Here is a 21594-nt window from a genome sequence, read left to right as displayed (position 1 = left end):
ACCTGATTGGTCACAAAGCTGATTGGTCACCATGGTCAACAAGTAGTCATCAATGGCTCAATGTCTGGTTGGGATAAGGTATCAAGCTAAGTTCCCCAGTGGTCTGTCCTAGATCTGGTAATCAACATCTTTAGTAATTATTTGAATAACGGGATTGAGTGCAAATTTAGCAAATTTGTGGGCGACACTAAGTTCGGTGGAATTGCAGACACTCTGGGTGTTAAGTCTAGGATCCAGAAAAACCTGGAAAACCTGGAGAAATGGTCCAAAAATCCCTCAAATTAAATTCAACATGGACAAATGTGAAGTCTTGCTCTTGGAATGGAACACTTACACACACAAATGCAGACTGGTGTTCTCATCGATTCTTCCTGTAGAATGCAAGGCTCCAGGTAGAGACCATCATGTCCTTGAAGTGAATTCATGGCTAAGACAACGGTGTTGATCTGAAGGCTTTGGCTTCTTCGACATGGGTGGATGTTCTTGAGAGTAGGGTGCACTGATAAAGATTTTTTGGGCCAATACCGATGGCCGATTATTAACGAGCCATACTGGCCAATACCGATCCAACTGCATATATACATCTTGGCAGCTTGGACAGCAGAGTGCAGCTGGTAATTCTGTGGGGGAAATGGGGCAGAGGAAGGGAAGAGGAGTGTGGGGAGTGCAGATCGAGGCCCCTGCGGGGGGAGAGGAAGTGGGGCTGGGGCAGAAGCAGGGGCAGATACTGCCCTAACAGGGTGAGGCGGGAGACAGAGCTATGAGCAACTCATTCGGGGGTGCAGGAAAGGGGGAGTAGCTGCCACCACTAACGCACCCCAGAGCAGCATGTGTCCCCTGGATCTGTGCGCAGGGCAAGGGTGGGCTGCCACTACGAGCTGGGGCTGGGAGCGGTGCTGGGCTCACATACATAACATGGGCTCCCTACATAATTTATTTATGGGCCCCCTACATAACAGTTGCATCCAAACTGAAATTTTCATAATTTGGTAGCAAGTACACTACATTGAGGTATAATCAAAAAGAAAAGATATTTCATAACCAAACATACAACAGAAAGTTAATTCAGACATCCCCAACTTGGAAAATATGTCAAAGACTTTACCACAAAATAAAAGCAGATCAATTGGCCTATATTTTGTCTTTGTTCAGTTTAGAGGAAAAGCTGGAACTTTCTATTTCAAGTGTTATACTTTTGTTTAAAAAAATAAAGTTTCACAAATCCAGTGACAGGCATTGGTATCAAAATAATCATTCAGCTTAACATAATAAAGAGTAAAACATGTTTTATAATGTTCCTTCACAGCTGATTCTTACCTGAATTCCTTCAGATACTCCATCTCCAAATATTTTGTATTTAGTTTTAATGGCCTTTGCCTTTTTTTCCTAACCTGCTTCAGTAGTCTAATCAGTTCCCTGGAATTCAACCATCTACACTAGTTGTGTCAAACTCACCCTTTACTGCTGCTTCCAGCCTGGGGTAAAAGGGCAGTCATAGAAACAGTAGGTAAGCAGCCCTTGCTCATCCATCTACTGCCAGTGGCCAAGTCCAATGAAACCTAGTATTTTACAACAGTTCCCACCCCTGCTGGCCATGCCCCCAAATTCCCTGGCTCCCTAAACACAAACACACCATTTCATACAGCCCAGTTAAATCCAAGGTTCAAAAAATTCAATTAATTCCATGTATTTAATCATTTTTTCCCCCAATAGTTTTATAATTAATGAACCTCGTATTTGAACATACAAAAAAAAGTCTGTAAGTGAATCACAAATTATACTTTGAACTTAAGAAAATATATGCCCTCTGGCATTAAGCACTGTTCCATTTAGTGTCGTATTGATTTAACAAACAAGTCACGCTCTTGGAATCCAGTCTAATGTCCAACTTATGTCATAAGCAAAGTGCTCTGTTGCATCTTATATGGAATCACCATGGCATGTTCCCCCTAACCCCACTGCTTGTAACCGGCTATTAACGAGCTTTCAATTACATACAAAAATTTGGGAACAGATTAATAACACAGCTAATATGTGCCAACATGTAAAATAAACCAAATAACTTATTTCAACGCTAACAATTCTTGATTATACGTGCACATCTTCTTTTTCTTTTTTTTTTTTAAACATATATGCTCTTATGCAAACAAAGTACATTTACCACCTCAAAAATTATACCAGTGACTTTGGCCATGGGCAGGCATTCATTTCTACTGGTAAGAATGTCTCTGACATTCTTAGCAAAAGAAAAATAGCCTGGGAGCTGGTCCATATGTAAGTTCAAGGCCCCTGGCTAAAGAGCTACACAGGGATGCTTTCCAGCCAGGGGGCCCTAAAGAGCTGCTCCCTGGACCACCCCCACCCCTTAGGGAGACCATTCATTGACAGCTTGTCAATTGACAGTTGGCAGAGTCCAGCCCTGGGAGAATGCCCTGCCCCCAGCCTGCCAATTAGCTGATTAGCAGGAGGGGTGGTCATTCTCCTATATTCTCCTGTTATGGAAACAGTAGCCTATGTTACTGTGCACTGAAGCATCACATAAAAAAAAGTGCCATTACACTAATGTACAGTAAAATACACTACTGCGCATTAAGCGTCACTTACAAACCATGTACATTTGTTATTGTGCATGTCACAGCACACCTCGCTGCCCCGCTCCTAGAGCGGGGAAAACTGGCAGGGGAGAAGCTCTGGCAGTGCCTAGGAGCCCTAGCGGTGATTAGGGAGTGCAGCTGTGGGTTGCCGGGGCAACTAAGGAGAGTCAGCTGCCGGTAGGAGGCAGGGCCTGGCCCTTATAAAGCCCAGGGCTGAAGCCAGGCTGGCAGTTCCCTGCCAGCAGCCAGAGAGGCAGGAGCTCTCTCAGCCATGACACAAGAAGCAATGAGAACTGCAAGTACTGCTTGAGCAGAGTTGCAGAAGGCAGCTCGGGAGGCTTGAGCCGTGGTGTTAAGTTATAGCCAGGTGGCTTCAATTTGTGTTACAGCCTAGGGGCTTGTGGTTTTGCTTTGGCGTTGTTATTTATTACACCGGTGGTTTGGGTGAGGCTATAAGGGGTTGGAGGAGGCCTCATCGGGGACTCACAACGGAGTGTGAGGACCCCGGCGCCAGTGAGGGCGCAGTATCCTTAAAGGGGCCTCACAGCAGTGTGTGAGGACCCCGGCGCCCAGGAGGGCGCAGCTTAAGGGGTGCTTAGACCCCAGCCCCAGGAAGGGGGCAACTTTGAGAAGCCCTAGTTGGGCACAACGAGCCCCAGGAAGGGGGCAACTTTGAGGAGCCCTAGTTGGGCACAACAAGCCCCAGGAAGGGGGCAACTTTGAGAAGCCCTAGTTGGGCACAACGAGCCCCAGGGAAGAGGACAACCGTTTAAGAAGCCCAGTGCGGGCGTGACGAGCCCCAGGAAGGGGGCAATACTTTAGAAGCCCAGGTGTGGGCGCAGAAAGCCCCAAGGAAGGGGGCGGCATTTTAGAAGCCCGAGTGTGGGCGCAGAGAGAGCCCCAGAAGGGGGGGCATTATCGAGAAGCCCCAGTAAGGGCATAGCAGGCCCCAGGAGGGGGCACTATTGAAAGGGCCCAGACAGGGGGCAACAGCGCAGAGAAGGCCCCGAGAGAGGGCGACAGCGCAGCGAAGGCCCGGAGTGGGCAAGGAGAGCCCCAGGAGGGGGCGTCAGTGTATGTAGAGAGACAAACCAACGTCTATCCCATCTGCGAGGCTTGGGGCGTGGTATCAGGGGTGGTTGGAGCCACACGTAGCCCATAAGGCTAGGGTGCCCCAAAGCACCCATTTGTGCTGGACAAGATCCACGAGGGGTCCAGGAGTCTACGTGTCCAAGAGGGTATAAGGCAGCCTCCCAACTTAACTTAAGAGCAAAGACGTGGCAGGCGAGAATAGAGGGTGCCCTTGGGCCGACTTGACACGGAGAGGGGGCCTCAAGGAGATCACAGCCCTCCTGCAGGACCCCGCCGTGACAGTGCATTAATGCCTAATGTGCATCTCTTTAGTAGCTCACACTGGAGGTACTAAATTTAATGCGTATTAGAAAAAACACTTTGAGAACTAAACAAGAGAATAAGTCTCACTTTAATTTTTCATGTTATTAGTATAGAATGCATGATTACTACATTTGTGATATAAATTCGTATATCACATGAATCTTACATAAATTCTTACACCACATTGACACTTCACATATATCAGCAGCAATGATTTTCAGCACCCCTCTAGAAGCAATTTTATAAAGATCTCAGCAGCCTAGTTTGAAAAACATTACATGAAAAAGCTCACATGACAGACTGAAAAAGAACAATAACAAATGCCTTAGTTTCCAGTTTTAAAACCTCTTTTAAAAAAATCAGTATTCAAAGAGGAGTTCTCCTTTATCAGTTCAGGTAAATCTTTTTTTCCAAGTTTCTAAGCTATGTGTAAATTTAGTTGGAGCTTTTACAAACATCCTTACCTGCACCTTTTTCAATGCGACTGGTACCCCATCCAGGAGCCAAGTTGCTCTATAAACTTCACTAAACTGTCCTCGGCCAATCTTCTTTTCTATTCGGTAGTTGGCTAGTGTATTGTACCCCATGTCAGGTCGTAAAGCTTTCTGTAATAAAAAAAAAAAAATGTAAATGTACTTTGCACCATATAAACTGTATATTTCAAATACAGTCCACACAGCAACTGTACACCAGCATCTTAACGTGACCAATCTTGTGAATATTTACATGCATGTTCAACTTTAAACACTCCACTGAAGTCAATAAAACCTCTGAAGTGCTTATAAATTTGCAGAATCAGGGCTTAACATTATTAAAATATTTCGGTATTTACTTTATTGCACATACCCAAACCAACGTTATCTGAACTAGTCACAAAATTCTACAAAGGCAAGTTCTATGGTTCCTGTTCTTTGGGAGTCACTTATTTGATATATTACAGGTATTAAGATACATTTATAATTTTTCTAATATATCAGGAAGATGACTTATAGCAGCTTCATAACAGAAACCCTCAGTAAGGTAGTACTGTATCATTCCTTGTTTTCACTTTCAAAAGATATGCAACAGACCTTTGACCACGTTTATAACTAAACATTCTAAAAGCAGACACCGGTAATTTTAAAAGATTTCTTATATTCAATTCTGTTGAGGTCTGTTAATGCAGAATAAGTATTTATGTATATACTTCACTTATTTTGATAGAAATGGCACATATCAACGTAAAACTATATACTAAAATACAATGTCTGGTTTGATAACTGCCAAGCTTTGAGGCACAGCATAACGAAGCAAGCTATATATTTGTAAAACTGGCTTTCGTTATATAGCACTGTAAAATACAGCTTCATTAAATAAGCTATATTTTAAAAGTACCATGTGCTTCAAATCTGAATTGGGACTTGCGGCCTCTGTCTTCACAGTAACTTGACAAATATTAGCGTGAACTACTAAGGCAGTGTGACAACCGCATGCTGAGAGCAAAGTCTCACTAATGTGTTTTGGCATGCAGGTTTGTAATCACACATTTACATATGCAATGACCTACATTTGCATGTCAGATCACACACTCTCTTGCTTTATTAAGACCGGGCACCTCCCTGTGCTTGGCGGCCAGAGTGGCGAGAGAGGGCCAGAGGGCGGTGTTTTTTGGCAGTTGAGGGATGAACTGCCACCAAGGATTAGGCTGATATGGCCTGAGCATTAGACACTTCATTAGAGGTAATCTGTTTAACAGTGGGCAGTATATGTAAACTTCACAGCCCATTTGCGGCACCTTTTCCCCCCCATGGCCTTTCTTCAAAGGGCAGTGTGGCTGAGTGACAGCTTGTCTCATCTGCTCCCTTGTCCTGTCATACAATTTAGATGTGGTGAGCTGACATGAGAAGCAACATAGCTGCACATCTCCAACCACCACTGGGTCTTTCCTAGCCACAACGCAATTTGCACAGAAATCAACTTATGAGGGATAAAGGCTTCCTTTGGTCCCAGACCATAAGAGAACATATTATATACACTTCACTAATGATAACATTACATTTTATCCACCAAGTAAACCAGTGAGCACTCCCACTCATCTTTAATATTACGGTTTCTATATAACTGTTGTCTATACAATGAATTTTAAAATACGACTTCCCAAATTTTAGATTTTGAGGATTCTGGACAACGTATCTATTAAAACTGTCATAGAATATTGTTCTTTGTTGCTCTCTGATGCACTTCCATCTATAGGGCTGTTTCATTTTTTTACTATAATCAGACATAATCTTGGGTTTAAAAAAAATGAGACAAATAGAATATTTTTAGTAGCTTAGCATCAAAGCATGAGTAGTTAAAAAACAAGTACTGTAATGCACTAGTAATTTCACCAGGAAAAATGATTGCTAATAAACAAGACATTAGCAATACAATCTTTTGACAAGTGCCAAATTAGCATTTAGTAGGAATGGTTTCTATCAAAGGTCAGCACATACAGACCCTTGAGAAGGTTCCAAGGAGACCACAGCTACACAAGGCAATCACCACTACAAATCTCCTGGGGGACCTTTGGCCAAGGCCACAGCATCCAATATGGGCAGTGTTATAGAGCAGTTTCTCAAACCGTGGGTCACAAGAATATATGAAAGGGTCATAAACAAATATTTAAAATGGATTCTCCATTACAGGAGAAAAACTTGGGAAACTGTGTCTTCCCTTGAAGGCTGGCAGTTTCAGTCTGCAAGGGTCTGCTTGGGGCCCCCCATGCCCTGCACACACACACACACACACACACACACACACACACACACACACACACAGCCACCCCCTACCCCACATGTTGGAGGGGGCGGGGGACCAGGGGTGGGGGGCAGCAGGTCAGGAGTGATGGGCACTGGGTTGAGACTGACTATTGATGTTTACAAAATGGGTCCTGGTACAAAAAGAGATTGAGAACCACTGTTGTAGAAGACTTACAGGACAGGAGACATCCTAATTCAGAGCATTTTCCAAGACAGCCTAGTTATGGCCTCCATTGTCTCCCATTTCCTCATAGGATAAACAATCTTCAAAAGTACCTAAACTCCAGTTACTTTCAATGAAACAAGCCACTGACTCAGAATCAGTGAGAATCCACCCATTGCTTACACAATATGGCAGGGGTAGGCAATTATTTCGGGCGGAGGGCTGCTTACTGAGTTTTGGCCAGTCATTAAGGGCCCCATGATAGGCAGCTAGGGGCAGATAAATATTAATTTTCTAAATTTTTAGGGGCCCCGCGGGCTGGATAGAATGGCCTGGCAGGCCCATCCAGCCCATGGGCCGCATTTTGCCCACCTCTGCAGTATGGAATATGTTGTCTAAAGTCTATGCATAGAACTCCTATGGAACTATAAAGACAATTAAGGAGTCGTGTCCCCCCGCCCCAACAGAAATCTCAGTAGGACGTAAGGAAAGAGAGAGCCCTACCTAGTGCAGCATGGTGTATCACGGAATTCTAGACTTAAAAGAACTAACAGCAACTAAGATATTTAATTCTGAAGCAAGTCTACCATACCTTTTTAAACTAAGCCACAATTCAGATTTGAAAACTATATATCATAAAAGAGCCAACACTCCCTGAGGAAAGATATCTTGTGCCTGAAAGCTGGTCACATGTCTCTCAACTATATCACTGGTCCATTAAAAGATATAATCCAAGAAAATCTTGCTTCTTACACATTACAATAACAGGCAGGCTGACTCCATAGTTCCCTTTTTTTTTTTTTACTTTTAGAACAATCATAATCCACTAAAATGCAGGTATTTAAGCCCTTTCATCCAGATACTCTACAACATTTTAGGCATCCGTATCCCATAATTCTGCAGCTGCAAATGGGCTGTAGTATACACTGAAATAACCCAAGAAGAGGAATTACTTCAATTCATCTCACTGTCAAGTGGTGACATTTAAATGTATCACTGTAAATTAATCAGCTGGACATTTCTGCCAAAATGATCAATATTTAACTACCATTCTTAGTTTACCACAGCTGGTAGCAAGATCAAATTTCTATCCCACTCCTGTCAGATGGCCAAAACTTAAATTTCTCTGTCTTCACTTCCCAAGATTTCCTAAACTACACAATACAGAAGCCTACTGCCAACTGACCATATAAAAATTAAGGGGAACATACTATCAATTGAATTTTAAAGCCAATCACCTGATGTAGTATTCTCATGTTTAATTCAATAAAACCCTGCTTTTTACACGTATCTAAAGTGATGCAGAATCTTACATCTAATGTACTGGAATGCTACTTCACCATCTATCTTAAATTCTTATACGACCCCAGACCTCCAATTATTGCATTCATCTTTAAACATACCTGTGAGGTAATAAAAACACCTTATCCTATCTATATCATAGATAAGAAACTAAAGATACTCAAAAGGTATTTAACAACTAGACTTGCATCAATTTCAACAGAAGTCTAGTGCCTTAATACCTTTCAGGATCTCAACCCTGGGTAATTTACTCAGCCAAAAGGGAAGCCTGAGGCATAGCAAGAAATTAAACATTAGTCCCTTATCATCCAACTACTCTACAAAATGTGTATAATTGTTTTGTAGTGTTCATTTTCAAATTGTGCCCTGTGGAACCCTGGGGTTCTGCAAAACATCATCGGGGTTCTGTGAAGAGATTGGGAGTAATGGCAGAGCAGGCCAAAAGGCAGTGTGCTGCCACTACCAAGTCAGGTTGCCTGTCTGTTTCAGCTCACAGGATAGGCGTAGGGGTTTTGCAGCATTAGAAGTGATATGAAAGAGTTCCATGACTTTGGAAAGTTTTTAAATACTGGTATAGAACACTCTCCCACAAACTGAATCCCCATTGCAGAATTTAGTCAAGCTTCCCCATGAAATACAAAGAGTTATTTTTAATAATATTAGCTTCTCAATGTTAGGCTGAAACTTCTACTGATTTAACCTGAACATAGAATGGTATTTCCAAATTAATTTGAACTGAGTCATTAAACTGTTTGGCTAATTATACTCATTTCCCTTTTTCAAAGTAACTGTGACGTTCCAGAGTAATTTAATTTGTATTTAATTTAATTTGATTTTTCCATTTAATTTGTTTTCAATTTGTACATACATACATACATACAGTTTTATAACCCAGAGAATTAAGTTTCACAGGTTTTCCAGCTCTGAGATGTAATTATTCCCAAATCAATATTTCACATCTTCTCCTTCATCTGTTGTATTACTTTCTTCTAATGTTTCTCCTCCTAAATTACCAAGGCATTAATCATTACCACTATCTTAAGTTGAGATAGGAGACCATAACTAATTTTGAATACATCATTCATATTTTAACTGAAAATATGTCTTACAGTTTGTTTCATCGTTAAATTTTTTTCACAATTGCACAGCTTTAACAAGCTGAAGCTATCAGATTTAATATACATATCCAGCTCACAGGGGGAAAAAAAGAGGTCAACAAGGTGAAAATGTCACTAAGTGACACTATCAAAATAATTCTGTGGCATATTAATCTATTTATGTATTTGGCTAACAAAGTAATATGCACCTCATTCCTCAAAATGCAAAACAGTCAGAACTATGCCCATGACCTTTCTAATCTAAAGAAAAAAAAGAACAATTGCCTATCTACCTTGCAATGGAGTAATAGCAAGTATACTTAAAAATGGCTGAAGGTTAACCAAGGATGAGAATACATGTTGGTTTCTTCTGTTGGAGATGTCTACCAGGGTACTGCAAGAACCCTATTAGGCCTGGTCTTGTTTAACATTATAATTAATGATACTCTCAAGACTAATGTAAGATAGTTTAAAAACAAATGAACAAACAGGCTGCCAATGATCAGCAGGTGGGGGGAAAGAGGTTTTTGGAAACAGGCATAAACCCTACCCAAGCTGACAAATATGATTGTGCCTTCTGCTCAGATAAGGAGAAGAAAAGTCTATAATAAATATGGCAAGCTTTTATGAGATTCACAATATAAAGATTCTAGTAGCATCGTAAATTGTCTCATCAAATATATCCTTAAGAGAAATGAACATAAGCTGTCACATTTGTTGCAAAAATACTTGTTAAAATTGAATATATGCAATTACATCTTAAATGTATAAATGTTTTGTTCTCTAGAATTAAAAAAAAAAACAAAACAAAAAAAAAACATTCCTGCATATGTATACTTAACAGCTACTCCACTGCACGCAGGGAAACACAAGCTCTGTTAAATACTGGTCACAAAAATAAAGATCAGTACTAACACATATGCATGATCACCTGTAACTTTAGAATAACCATGTATTGCCACATCCACTTTATTTTTCAGGTTAAAACTGTGAAGCAACAAAATTAAGCTTCCAACCCTGAAGAAGAATTCAAGCGTGTAATTTTACTGTGGCAAATTATAATGACTTCAGTAGGATTCTTCACAGCAGACAAAACAGATAGATGTCCTTGGATAAGTTTGTGAAGGATCATGGCTCAAGTAGAATTTTTTTCCTTCCAGCTTTTAAATAAAATTAAAGCAACACAACATGTTTACAAGAAAGTTTATGAGCAATACCTAAATACTATTTGTTCTCTGATAATCTTTTCTTTATTTCACACCATCACCCCAAACACAAGGATAATTAAATCTCTCTCTCATCCTCCCTGTCACAGGGCTTCCGTAAGTGGGAATTTCCCTTCGTCTGTTTTCTATAAGGAAAGACATTAACCCTCACAGGACCAGCAGCAGGAGGTATAAGAAGAGAAGGTTAAAAGGAGCAATCTGAAATAAATGTGGTAACTCTGACATAATTTTGAAATGTATAGTGTTTAACAGCTCAGTCTCTCTCAGGAAAACAATTACTTTAATTTTTGCCTCCCACAGCCACTCCGACCTTTCCCAGTGGGTGAAGCAGTAGGGGGCAGAAATGAAATTTTTTTTTTTCCTGTGAAACATAAGACTGATATTCATTAAAATTTCAAGATAACCAAAATGACATTAAATTTCTTTATGGCTTCTTTTTCCATAAATGTCTCAGATAGAAATAGCCAAAGACATCTGGTCTTATAACATTCACTTTAATAATCAGTGGTGATGAAGTCAGTTATGCTACTGCATATGATTATCTCAATTATCTTAATGAACTATTGCGCTGAATACCATGCTAAAACACTTGTGATATACAAAAAGCCCTCTGTCTTGCAACACCATTGTATAATGGATAAAAAGTATTTGAAGTTCAATAATTTTTTTTTCTTTTGTCCTCTGCATGTTATTTTAACATCTGTTGCTCCTACGTGATTATAAAAATAACATACCTGTGGCTGAAACTGTGGAACAGGAGGCCCCTGCATGCCTTGTGACTGTTCATCCATTGTGTCAAATAACAGGACGTTTTGGTTCTGCAAACACAAAATATATATATGTATATGGATTAAAACAACAGGTTGATCAGAGTTTATATATTCACTGCTTATTTTATGAGCATGTTTCAATTATACTAATACAAATAAAACGCATCACTAAATTTTAATTCAAAATGCTAAATTCTTCTAAAAGCAGACTGACAAAAGAATGAACCTCGATGCTAAGAATTTTCTGAAATTTGAATTTGCAAAATCTAAAATTTTAGCCGTTGTTTGGAAGGTGATTGTTTTAAGCTGTCTTATAAAAAGAATTATTGTGCATATGCAAACGACAACCTATGAGGCAATCAGCAAGGACTGAACCTGGGATGCCCAGGTTCACATAGAAGATCACTGTGACTTGAACTAAGCAATGACTCAGTGAAACTAAATCAGTAAAACCCACCCTGGCATCCTCTATATCAGGGCATCAAAGATGCAGCCTGAAGAGCTGTTTCACCCAGTGATTAAAGTGGGGGCTAAAAATTCAGACTCCTGGATGAAATGTTGTTCACATGGTATTCACTCATTTGTGAATTTCTATGCAGCAATAGTCCCAATTTAGAGACAAGGGTTAGGGATGAGTTATGAAAACTGCAAAATGTTCAGAATTATTAACAAACAGGTTTGAGTAGATTCATAGATTGTAAGGCTGGAAGTGACCTCAGAAGATCACCAGGTCCAACCCCCTGCACCAGGCAGGAAAAATGACAAGTGGGGTCAGGTGACCCCAGTAAGATGACAATCCAGTCTCCATTAGAGATCCAGCTAATGAGTTTTTATGAGAATGGTTCATCAAACACTGTATGGATTTAAACAAATATTGTAGGATCATTTCATAAGAGATCAACAAAACCAGGGAGAAGACAAGAGCAAAGAGATTTCAAAACTCAGGAAGACAGCTTTTTGTTCCCAAGTTATTACACCCTTTGGTATTAGAAGCATACTGAAGCATCTGTTTTGCCTGTTTAATATGTGAACCTCTACCTCTATTCAAGATGATCAAATAGAAGCAATTCTTACTGCATGTGAACAGAGGGATGATTTTTTGTAGTTTATAACTGAGCCAACTCTAGAAAGATTTTCATAGTGACACCAAGTCACAACTCTGACATCAAAACTAGCTTATACCCAAATTTCGGATTCCTACATCAAAACAATGATAGTGGGGGACGGGAAAGTAGCCTGAAGAGCGGAAATCTACCTACCATCTCCACTGAACTTATTCAAAAAACAGTCCAAACTATTTTTGCTTAAACATTCCTATCTCCCTGAAACAAAACAAAATAAATAAAACAGGGCAAAAACCAAGACAACGTGAAAAAATTCAAATACAAGTAGGTAAAAGGAAAAAGCCTTTTTTTCCGTTGCTTTAATAGAAAACAGCAGGCAACCTTTACAACAGGCACTAACTTTAATATACAGCTTATACATTTTTGCAAGAGACTTACAATTAAGTTTTAGTGCTGTATGTTTTATTACTAAAGGATTCAAACACTCTAAGCCCCAATTATGTCATATCATATTTGTAAACATAAAGCTAATTGTGCATTTCATGGGTGCGTTCTGAGGAAACTGTTGGATGATGGATGTTATTAATTTTATGAAGTTCATGTATTTTTAAAAATAAAAATCCAATAGAAAGGGCTCCCTGCCTGAAAAGCAAAACCTCCGCCTACAGTAATCTACTATATCCTGTTCTTATTATTACTATTGTAGAAATAAACTTGCGAAATGGTAAGTGAAACTTTTAAGCAGAAACAATTCTCTTCACATATCCCACCTAATGACATAGTGCAAAAAAGCCTTTAAGGCTCAGATGTATATAATATAGACTTAACAAAACCAACAATCATTTTTACAGGATTTTTTCCTGGCCAACTTTAAAAATGTATTTTGGATTGATTCCTTCCCAACTGCCTAAGTGGCATTTTTGGGTTGGTTGGTTGGTTTGTGGGGGAGGCATGTTTTTGGGGTTTTTTTTAATTAACTGCAACATATCTATTCTCAAATTAATATCTACTGTTCACAGTATTTTACTTATCCCTAGAGGATACCAGTACTTTCAGGATGGTATTATTACCAAGATATTAAAAAGATAGAACTGTCACAATAACAGTATCACAACTTAATAAAAGCTACTACACTTCTAAAACTACTACGTATTAACCTTGCTTTCAGTGAATTAGTAAAAATAATCCTTAATGTCAAACTTGAAAATGCATATTAAAAAGAAAATAAGCACAAAGAATTAGTATACATGTAAAAAGAACTGATATACTTAGCCTGTATTATTCTTTCATTTTTAACATTTTACAGTTTAATTCATGCAGGCAGAAGACAGAACTAGGTACACAGCTACTTAGATCAATATCAAATATTTAGTTGAAAGACCCAAAAGGATTTTTTTGACCATTAAAAACATCAGATTACAAAATGTAAAAAAAAAATATGCATGCAACAACTATTTGCTATCCAAAAACTTCAAATAGTGGTCCCATGCATATCTAAAGAGAATCTATAGGAAAGCCAATTTCACCTCCTTGTTCTAAACGTATTGACAAGTCCTTCTCAGAGCTTCAAGACAAATATTGTTCTTCATGTTCTTCGTACTGAGTTTCAGTGGGCAAGTCTACAAGTTCATTAATGTACTTTTCCTAAGGCGCATTAAATTTAGTAGCTAGGGGCATTTATATACATGGTTCAGGAATGGTGCCCCCGCACTTTAATTAAAAGCTGCTCCAAGAGCCATTCTAATTAAAGTGCCCAAAGCATCTTATCAGACTTCCTGTGCTTAAAAATGGTGGCAGAGGCACTTTAAGTAAAACTCAAGCTTTAGTTGAAGTGCCCCCGCCACCATTTTTAAGCGCAGAAACAGTGTGATGCACGAGACTCTGGAGTCTGCTGGAGTGTAGTGTAATTACGTTCCAGCAGACTCTATTAATTCAGTCTGCTCCAACGCACTGTAATTACAGCGAGTCAGAGCAGCCTTACTGTCCATTTATAGATGCCCTCCATTATGAAGTACTAAAAAAGCGCATTCACCTATTTTAATTCACATTAGCGAAAATGCACAGGTTTTTTGTGACGCTTTAATGTGCATTAGAATAGGCTAATGCACATTAAAGTGCATGTGTAGATGTGCCCAATAATACTTAATGAACAGCCTACCAAGCAGAACATGACCTTGAACTGGAAGGAATACAGTTTCTCTACATTCAAAAGATTTCATTGGGTAAACAACTGAATGCCAAAATGGAAAATGCATTTTAACCCAGCAGAATTCCAGCAATTAAGAGCAGTTAACCCAGGGATGGCTATTATTTGGACTGGTGGGCCACTTAATGAGTTCTGGTGACCTGTCAAGGCCCACACCTCTCTCTCCCTATTTCCCCATCCCTCCTTCCCAGGGTTATGACCAGCATGGAAGCCTGAACCCACCCATAGCTTTTATATGACTCCCCCCCCCAACATCTGAAATGCACCCTGCTCCCCTATACTGTCTGGACCCAGCAGAAGCCAGCCACATCTGCAGCTGCCCAAACACAGCCAGTAGCTTCCAGTTGGAACTCCAGGTGCGGGGAGGAGGGTGCTACAGCTGCAGGCTGCCACCAATGCGCAAGTCAGAAACCACCCACAGCTGTAGCATGCCCTGCCCTGCCCCTCCCTGCCATGCCTGGAGCCCCAACCCAAAAGCTGCTGGCTCCCCTTGGACAGCTCTGGACATGGCCAGGAGCTGCTGGGTCCAGACTCAGGGAGGAGGGGGAGGGGGAGGGGCAGGGCACACTACAGCTACAGGCAAGTTCATGCTTCCACTTCTACGCTGGTGGCAGCCCTGACCAAGACAGAGACAGAGAACATGCACCTGGCACACTGAAAACAGCTCCAGCCTCCTGACATGACGCAGCCTCCTACAGGCTGGATCCATTCACTTGGCAGGCACCCACCTCCAAGCTAGATCCAGTTAGTTGGCAGGACAGATCCAATCCCTGGGCCGTATTTTGCCGACCCCTGTAATTACCCTTCCATTCATACTCTCATGGAAGAGCAAGTGCCACTTCTGAGAAGAAAGAAAAAGCTCTCTCAGGATTACCCAAGATGCAGCCTTATTCAGTCTCCCTCTCCTAAGAGGAACCCCTGCAGTTAGCCCTAGCAGAGCTTCACAAGGGGGAGCCTCTGGCTTTGAGACCCTGGCTCTTCTCAGTTCCTGGTGATCCATAGCATCTCCATCTCTGAAACCTCCTTTTGTTCATCAGCTCCCGGGAAAAGGAGTGGGGAGAGTTTCTTCTTTTAAAAGAGGAATATCAGCACCCCAAATAACACAACAGCAGTCTCTAGTCTACAGTCAGATCTAGACGATCTTCCCCTAGACTGAAAAGGGTATAGAGGTGCTATACTTATAAAACTACTTATAGCAAAGCTTACTCACTGAGCATTCCCAGTAAGTGTTCACCACAATAACTTCATGCTGGAACTCAGCTCACTCAACCCTTTTTGTCACATATGCATACATAATACTTGTGAAAAAGAGGACCATCCTAGAGTTTGTGGATAAAAGACCAAGCATAAAATCTCAAAAGCAGATGTTAATATTGTCCTAGGCTCCATGGCAATCATTCCTGATGAATGACATGATTTTTATTCCATCTATACTACACTAGCTGGGAAAAAAAAAATAAAAAAATCAAGCCATATCTTTCCAATGGCAGTATCTAGCCAAAGCATCATCACATCCTAGTGCGCGTTCCAATCAGGCAAATGGTTGGGACTTCACAACTTATCCTATCTACCCACAATATGTATATATAAACATGCATATTTGGGGAAGTTTGTTGTAATTAACCCAAACCTTAATAAAATCTAAACAAGGTCAGAGAGATAATATTTAAAAAGGATTCTTAGTTAGTTTTAATCTTGATGGCTCAAGACAGGAAGAAAAATAGGAAGAACTGCTAAAGAAACTATGTAATTTATCAATCATAAAACCGTTACGTCATCAGCAGAATTTTATGATAGCCCTGGTGAGCCTCTACAAGAAAATGCTGAAAAAATAAGCTTGCTAAAAGCATCAGCATGAACAGGGCGATTAGAATGGAAAATTGCTAGCAGTTCTTTTGTTTTGTTTCCAAAGTCTCTGACAGTCCGATCAGTTATTTAAACAACCTGATGAAGGCAGTAAGTACTGACAGTTTCTTGCAAGATCTAAAATATCTTCTAAACATCCCACTGCAAAATATAAACAAATGGCAGTACAGAAAGAAATTACAAATCAGACAAGTCTCAGGAATCAACTGAATCTCAGATTGTGATTTGAAGAGTTTTCTTCTCGTAGTTGTTCATTTTTAAGGTTCTTAACCACAGTCACAAATAGGGTGGCTGTCAAAGAGGACAGTCCAGTTGTCTTCTGTCCTCCATTACTATGAAAGCGGACGCCTTTATGACTGCTATTTTTCTCTTAAAGAAAGAGAAGGTGTCGGGTTTTGCATCAATAGAGGACAGAAGAGCAGAAAACCAGAGCGTTCTCTATGATAGCCACCCTAGTTACAAATCGAAGACCCTCTTTAAAGAGGTAGCAGATGTAATCACTGCCATCAGATACAAAAAGTCTTGTGCTAGGGGTGTGTCAAGCTTCGGTCGCTGATTCAATCTGGAGGAGATTTCACCGGATTCAGAGGCCAAATCTCTGAATCCAAATCAAATCAGGAGACCCATTAATCTCTCCAAATCAAATCAGAAGCCTCCAATTCGATTCAGAGAGATTCAATAATTTGGCCATAGACACACACAGTTTTATATGTTTTTTCTATGTACCTTGAGTTACCAGACATGGCTTATGAACACTGAGATGGTGGGACAGATGGAGCACCCATGAGGGTGCGGGGGTGGGGAGCCCACGCACTCCGTGTCAGACCCAGAAGTGGACTAGAAGTACTTCCAGTCCACTTCTGGGTCCACCATGGAGCATGTGAGTGATTCCCCCCCCCCCGCCCCCGCCAGGCTCAGCGATTGGTGTTTCCTGGGTCTGAGGGGGTACCAAGGCTGCCCCCCGCCCCCGCAGCTGACTGCTGAGCCAGGGGGCTGCGGGGAGTGCCCTGCACCTTCAGCAGCAAACCCCATCCCACTGCGCTCCCATGGGACGCTCCATCCACTCCACCATCTCAGCATTCACAAGTCACGCCTGATACCTCAAGGTATGCAGAAAAAACAGAGCTGTGCCTATGGTAGAATCGCCGATTCGGAGAATCAGAATCGAATCTTCAGATTCAGCTTTATCTGAATCGAATCAGGAAAGTTGTCTGATCAGCAAATCAAAACACTGTCCCCTAAATCGGACCGAATCCAAATCCAAATCAAATACTGCCCACTTCGCACACTGTCATCTTGTGCTTCTATTCCAATCTTTTTTAACTAACAGCAACCTGAATTTTTTTTTTTTACAAAACCCTTTACGCAAATGGGATTTCTAGAAGTGGTACTTCATTAAAAAAAAAAGAAGACGGCATACTCAACATCTCCAACTGCACTGTCTTCTCCTCTTTGTGTTTACCAATTAAGTTTCAAAGAGCCCTTCACTAAGAGGATCTGATCATCATATAACCACCTGAAGGAATAAATAACATTTTATTTCTATATTTTTTTCCTTCAAAAGAACCGCTAACTGTCATCTCCTCTGTCTTCAAGGTGCCATATTTACGTGAATCCAAGAGATAGTTTTCTCCAATCAGCATGTGGAGGAAAAAAACCTCATACTGAATTCAAGTACTGGCCCAGGGCAGGTGGCAGCTCAGTTCTGGCTTTGGCCCCAGACTCAGGGTTAAAGCCAGAGTTAAGTCACCACCTGTCCGAAGCTGTAATGGTTCATTTGGAGTGTGAGGGGCCACGTGGCTAGAGGAGCGCTGGGGAGATCACAGGGTGGCAGGGAGGGGAGGGAAAAACCTTAAGATTGTAGGACTCAGAACGTGATTGCTAGCTTTACCATGCATTTAAAGAGAAAAACTCTACATGTAGTGGTGGTTGCCATGCTCCAACACATTCAATTAATTGAGTCTGCTCAATGCAGTGTAATTGCAGTCCATCAGAGAAGCCTCTGCACTCATGTATAGGCAATCCCTGATGTCTTCTTGCTGGTAAAATAATGGATCCATGCAATGACTGCAAAAGCTTTCCTATCAATGTGGAAGGAAAGATGCCCTTTACTCAAGAAACTATCCATGACTGCTGACAACCTGACAAGTCAGTGACCCACTTCCAAGTTCCCCACTCTTCAAAAATATTGCTGAGGAATATGCAGCAAGAAATTCCCAATACTTAAATTTTTCAAACTACCTTAATCCTTTAGCCACCTTGCTTTGGTAGATCAGCTATAGTATTTTCATTCACTGACCTTCCTGTTGATGAAAAATCATATTAATTTGTATAAGAAAATAACTGTCACTGATCAAAAGATGTTAGGCTCTTGGCAAAAGTGGATACAGTACCATTTCAGCCTCTTCATTCCTTCCTCCCCAAGAGATCTCTGAAGAGCAATGGAGTGGACTTCAAACTAAGGAGCAATCATGTGGGACCAGCAGAATGTTACTACTTCTCCAATTTGACAGCCTGAGCTCCGGGCCTGGACATGCACTCAGGATGACACTAAGCCATCTACTTCACAAGTTTGCAAACCTTGGCACACATGAAGCACGTGAGGCTCATTTCTCAGCAATATGCCTGGTCTTGTTCAGGACACATTATGAAGACACCCTTAAATTACTTCCCTTTATCAGCCTAGGAAACCGTAAGGCAATACAATTCAGTAACATAACAGACATAAATAGTTAGGCATCTTCAACACATTCATATGTTCTACTGTGTCCCAAAATGAAAACAATAGCAGGAAATGACCAAATAATATGAAAGCTAATGACAATTCATGACAATATAAAGAATCAATCTATCTACATACAATTTAAGAACTTTGCCTTTCATATACATGTATGATATATCTGTTGGAGAAATAAAATATACTGCTAAAATTCTAAAAAAACCATAGTTGTTTAATTCTGTCACAATTCCAACTATGCAATCCACACTGAATGACTTCATAGATTTCAGAGATTCCATAGATTTCATAGACATTAGGGCTGGAAGGAACCTTGCAAGATCATCGGGTCCAGCCCCCTTTCCAAGGGACAGGAAATCAGCTGGAGTCAGATCACCCCAGCAAGATAAGCATCCAAGTATTTCTTACAGGAATCCAGAGTAGGTGCTCGCACCACTTCTGGGGGGAGTCTATTCCAGACTCTGGAGACTCAGATAGTAAAGTTTTTCCTATCTTCTTATGCCCAATCTAAAACAGTCTTTCAGCAGTTGGTGATGATTAGACCTCGTCTTCCTTTTGGGTGCCCTGCTGAATAGATGTTCTCCCAGTTCCTGGTACACACTCCGTATATACTTGTAGGCTGCCACCAAGTCACCCCTAAGTCTTCACTTCTACACGCTAAAAAGTCCCATGCCTCTCAGCCTCTCCTCATAAGGCCTGTTCTCTTGACCTCTGATCATGCACATGGCTCTCCTCTGGACTCTCTCAGGCTTTTCCACATCCCTTCTGAAGTGTGGAGCCCAGAACTGAATGCAGTACTCCAGCTGCAGCCTCACCAAGGCAGAGTAAAGCAGGAGGATGACTTCTTGGGGTCTTGTTTGAGATGCATCAGTAGATGCAAGCCAGACCTTTACTTGCTTTGCTGGCTGCAGCATCACATTGGTGGCTCATGTTCATCTTGTGGTCAATCATGACCCCAAGTCTCTCAGTCGTGGTGCTAGTGAGTGTAGCACTGCTGAGCCTATAAGTATGATGTGGGTTTTTTCTCCTGAGGTGAATGTCATCAGGTTTTTATCCACCCACCTTGAGAGCCTGTCCAGGTCAGCCTGAATCGCCAGCCTATCCTCTAATGTAACCGCACTTCCCCATAATTTGGTGTCATCTGCAAACTTAGCAAGTCTGCTTCTAACAGCTGAATCCAGATCATTTATGAATATATTAAAAAAAGAGTACTGGTCCAAGTACAGAGCCCTGAGGAATGCCACTGGTCACCATGTGCCATGTTGACTATCACTCTTTGGGTCCAACCATGGAACCAGACCATAAGGTTGTTGAGGCTGCCATTCCCCAATTTTACCATGAGGACATCATGGGAGACCAAGTCAAAGGCTTTTTTGAAATCGAAATATACGACATCCACTTCTCCTTTGTCCAGGTGATGTGTCACCTTGTCATAGAAGGAAATGAGGTTGGTCAGGCAAGACCTAGCCAACATGGCTTTGTTGTGGGTCTCTCTCAGAATGTTGCCTTCCGTTAGCCTGCTGTTGATGGTTTCTTTTATGATTTTTTTCCAAGATCTTTCCAGGGACAGAAGTCAAACTGATTGGCCTGTAGTTCCCTGGATCTTTCTTCCTTCCTTTCTTGAAGACAGGCATCATACTGGCCCTCTTCCAATATTCAAGAACCTCTCCCAAGCACCACAAGTTCTCAAATATCCTCACCACTGGTCGCGCTATAATGTCAGCCAACTCTTTTAGCCCTCTTGGATACATTCCATCCAAGCCAGCTGACTTGTGGATGTCCAGCCTCTCAAACTGTTCCCTCATAAGATTTTCGCAAATTATAGACATATGATCTCCCTTATCCTGGGAGTCTAAGAATCCTGTCATCAGGTAGGGTCATCCCCTTGGGCTGGTTGAAAATCTACACAAAGTAACTGTTGAGGAGATTAGCTTTTTCATGGGTGTCAGCTGCCCCATTTGGTTCAGCAAGGGTCTGATGTTGCCCTTGTTATTTTCCCCCCAACTTGCCATGTATTTGAAGAAGGACTTTTTATTGTCCTTGATTCCCACAGCCAGTTTGATTTCGGTTTCAGGCTTGGCTTTTCTAGGCCGCTCCGCTCCCTACAGGTGCAGGCCAGTGTTACATAATCCTCCTTAGTGGTAGTTCCTGACTTTCATCCCTTATAAGAGTCTCTTTTCAGATTCAGGAGGTCCATGCATGAGTTCCTTATTGAGCCAAGGGGGTCTCCCAGCCCTTTTGTTACCTTTCCTACAGACCAGAATGGACTTCCCTTGTGCTTTTAGGATCATGTCCTTAAGGAGCAACCACTCATCATCGACTCCCCTCCCTGTCAGATCTTGGTCTCCCAGGGCCTCAACAACCAACCTCTTGAACTTGTGAAAGTCATCTTTC

General features: G+C 41.3%; 1 protein-coding gene across 7 annotated transcripts in view; it reads right to left on the bottom strand.

Moving 5' to 3' along the window:
* Positions 1-21594, bottom strand: part of NEK7 (NIMA related kinase 7) — a 136795-nt gene that overhangs the window by 97999 nt on the left and 17202 nt on the right. For all 7 annotated transcript variants that reach the window (XM_019491189.2, XM_019491191.2, XM_059728435.1 and 4 more), the window contains exons 2-3: positions 11292-11375; positions 4454-4594 (exon numbers count right to left, since the gene is read on the bottom strand). In XM_019491189.2, coding sequence (XP_019346734.1) covers positions 4454-4594; positions 11292-11348 — 198 coding nt within the window. In that variant the 5' untranslated portion in view covers positions 11349-11375. The remainder of the gene's footprint in view (positions 1-4453; positions 4595-11291; positions 11376-21594) is intronic.

This window comes from Alligator mississippiensis, chromosome 5, assembly GCF_030867095.1.
Source record: "Alligator mississippiensis isolate rAllMis1 chromosome 5, rAllMis1, whole genome shotgun sequence".
Taxonomy (NCBI): Eukaryota; Metazoa; Chordata; order Crocodylia; family Alligatoridae; genus Alligator; species Alligator mississippiensis.
Note: the sequence above shows the minus strand (reverse complement) of the source record. Positions and strands in the feature narration are given on the sequence as shown.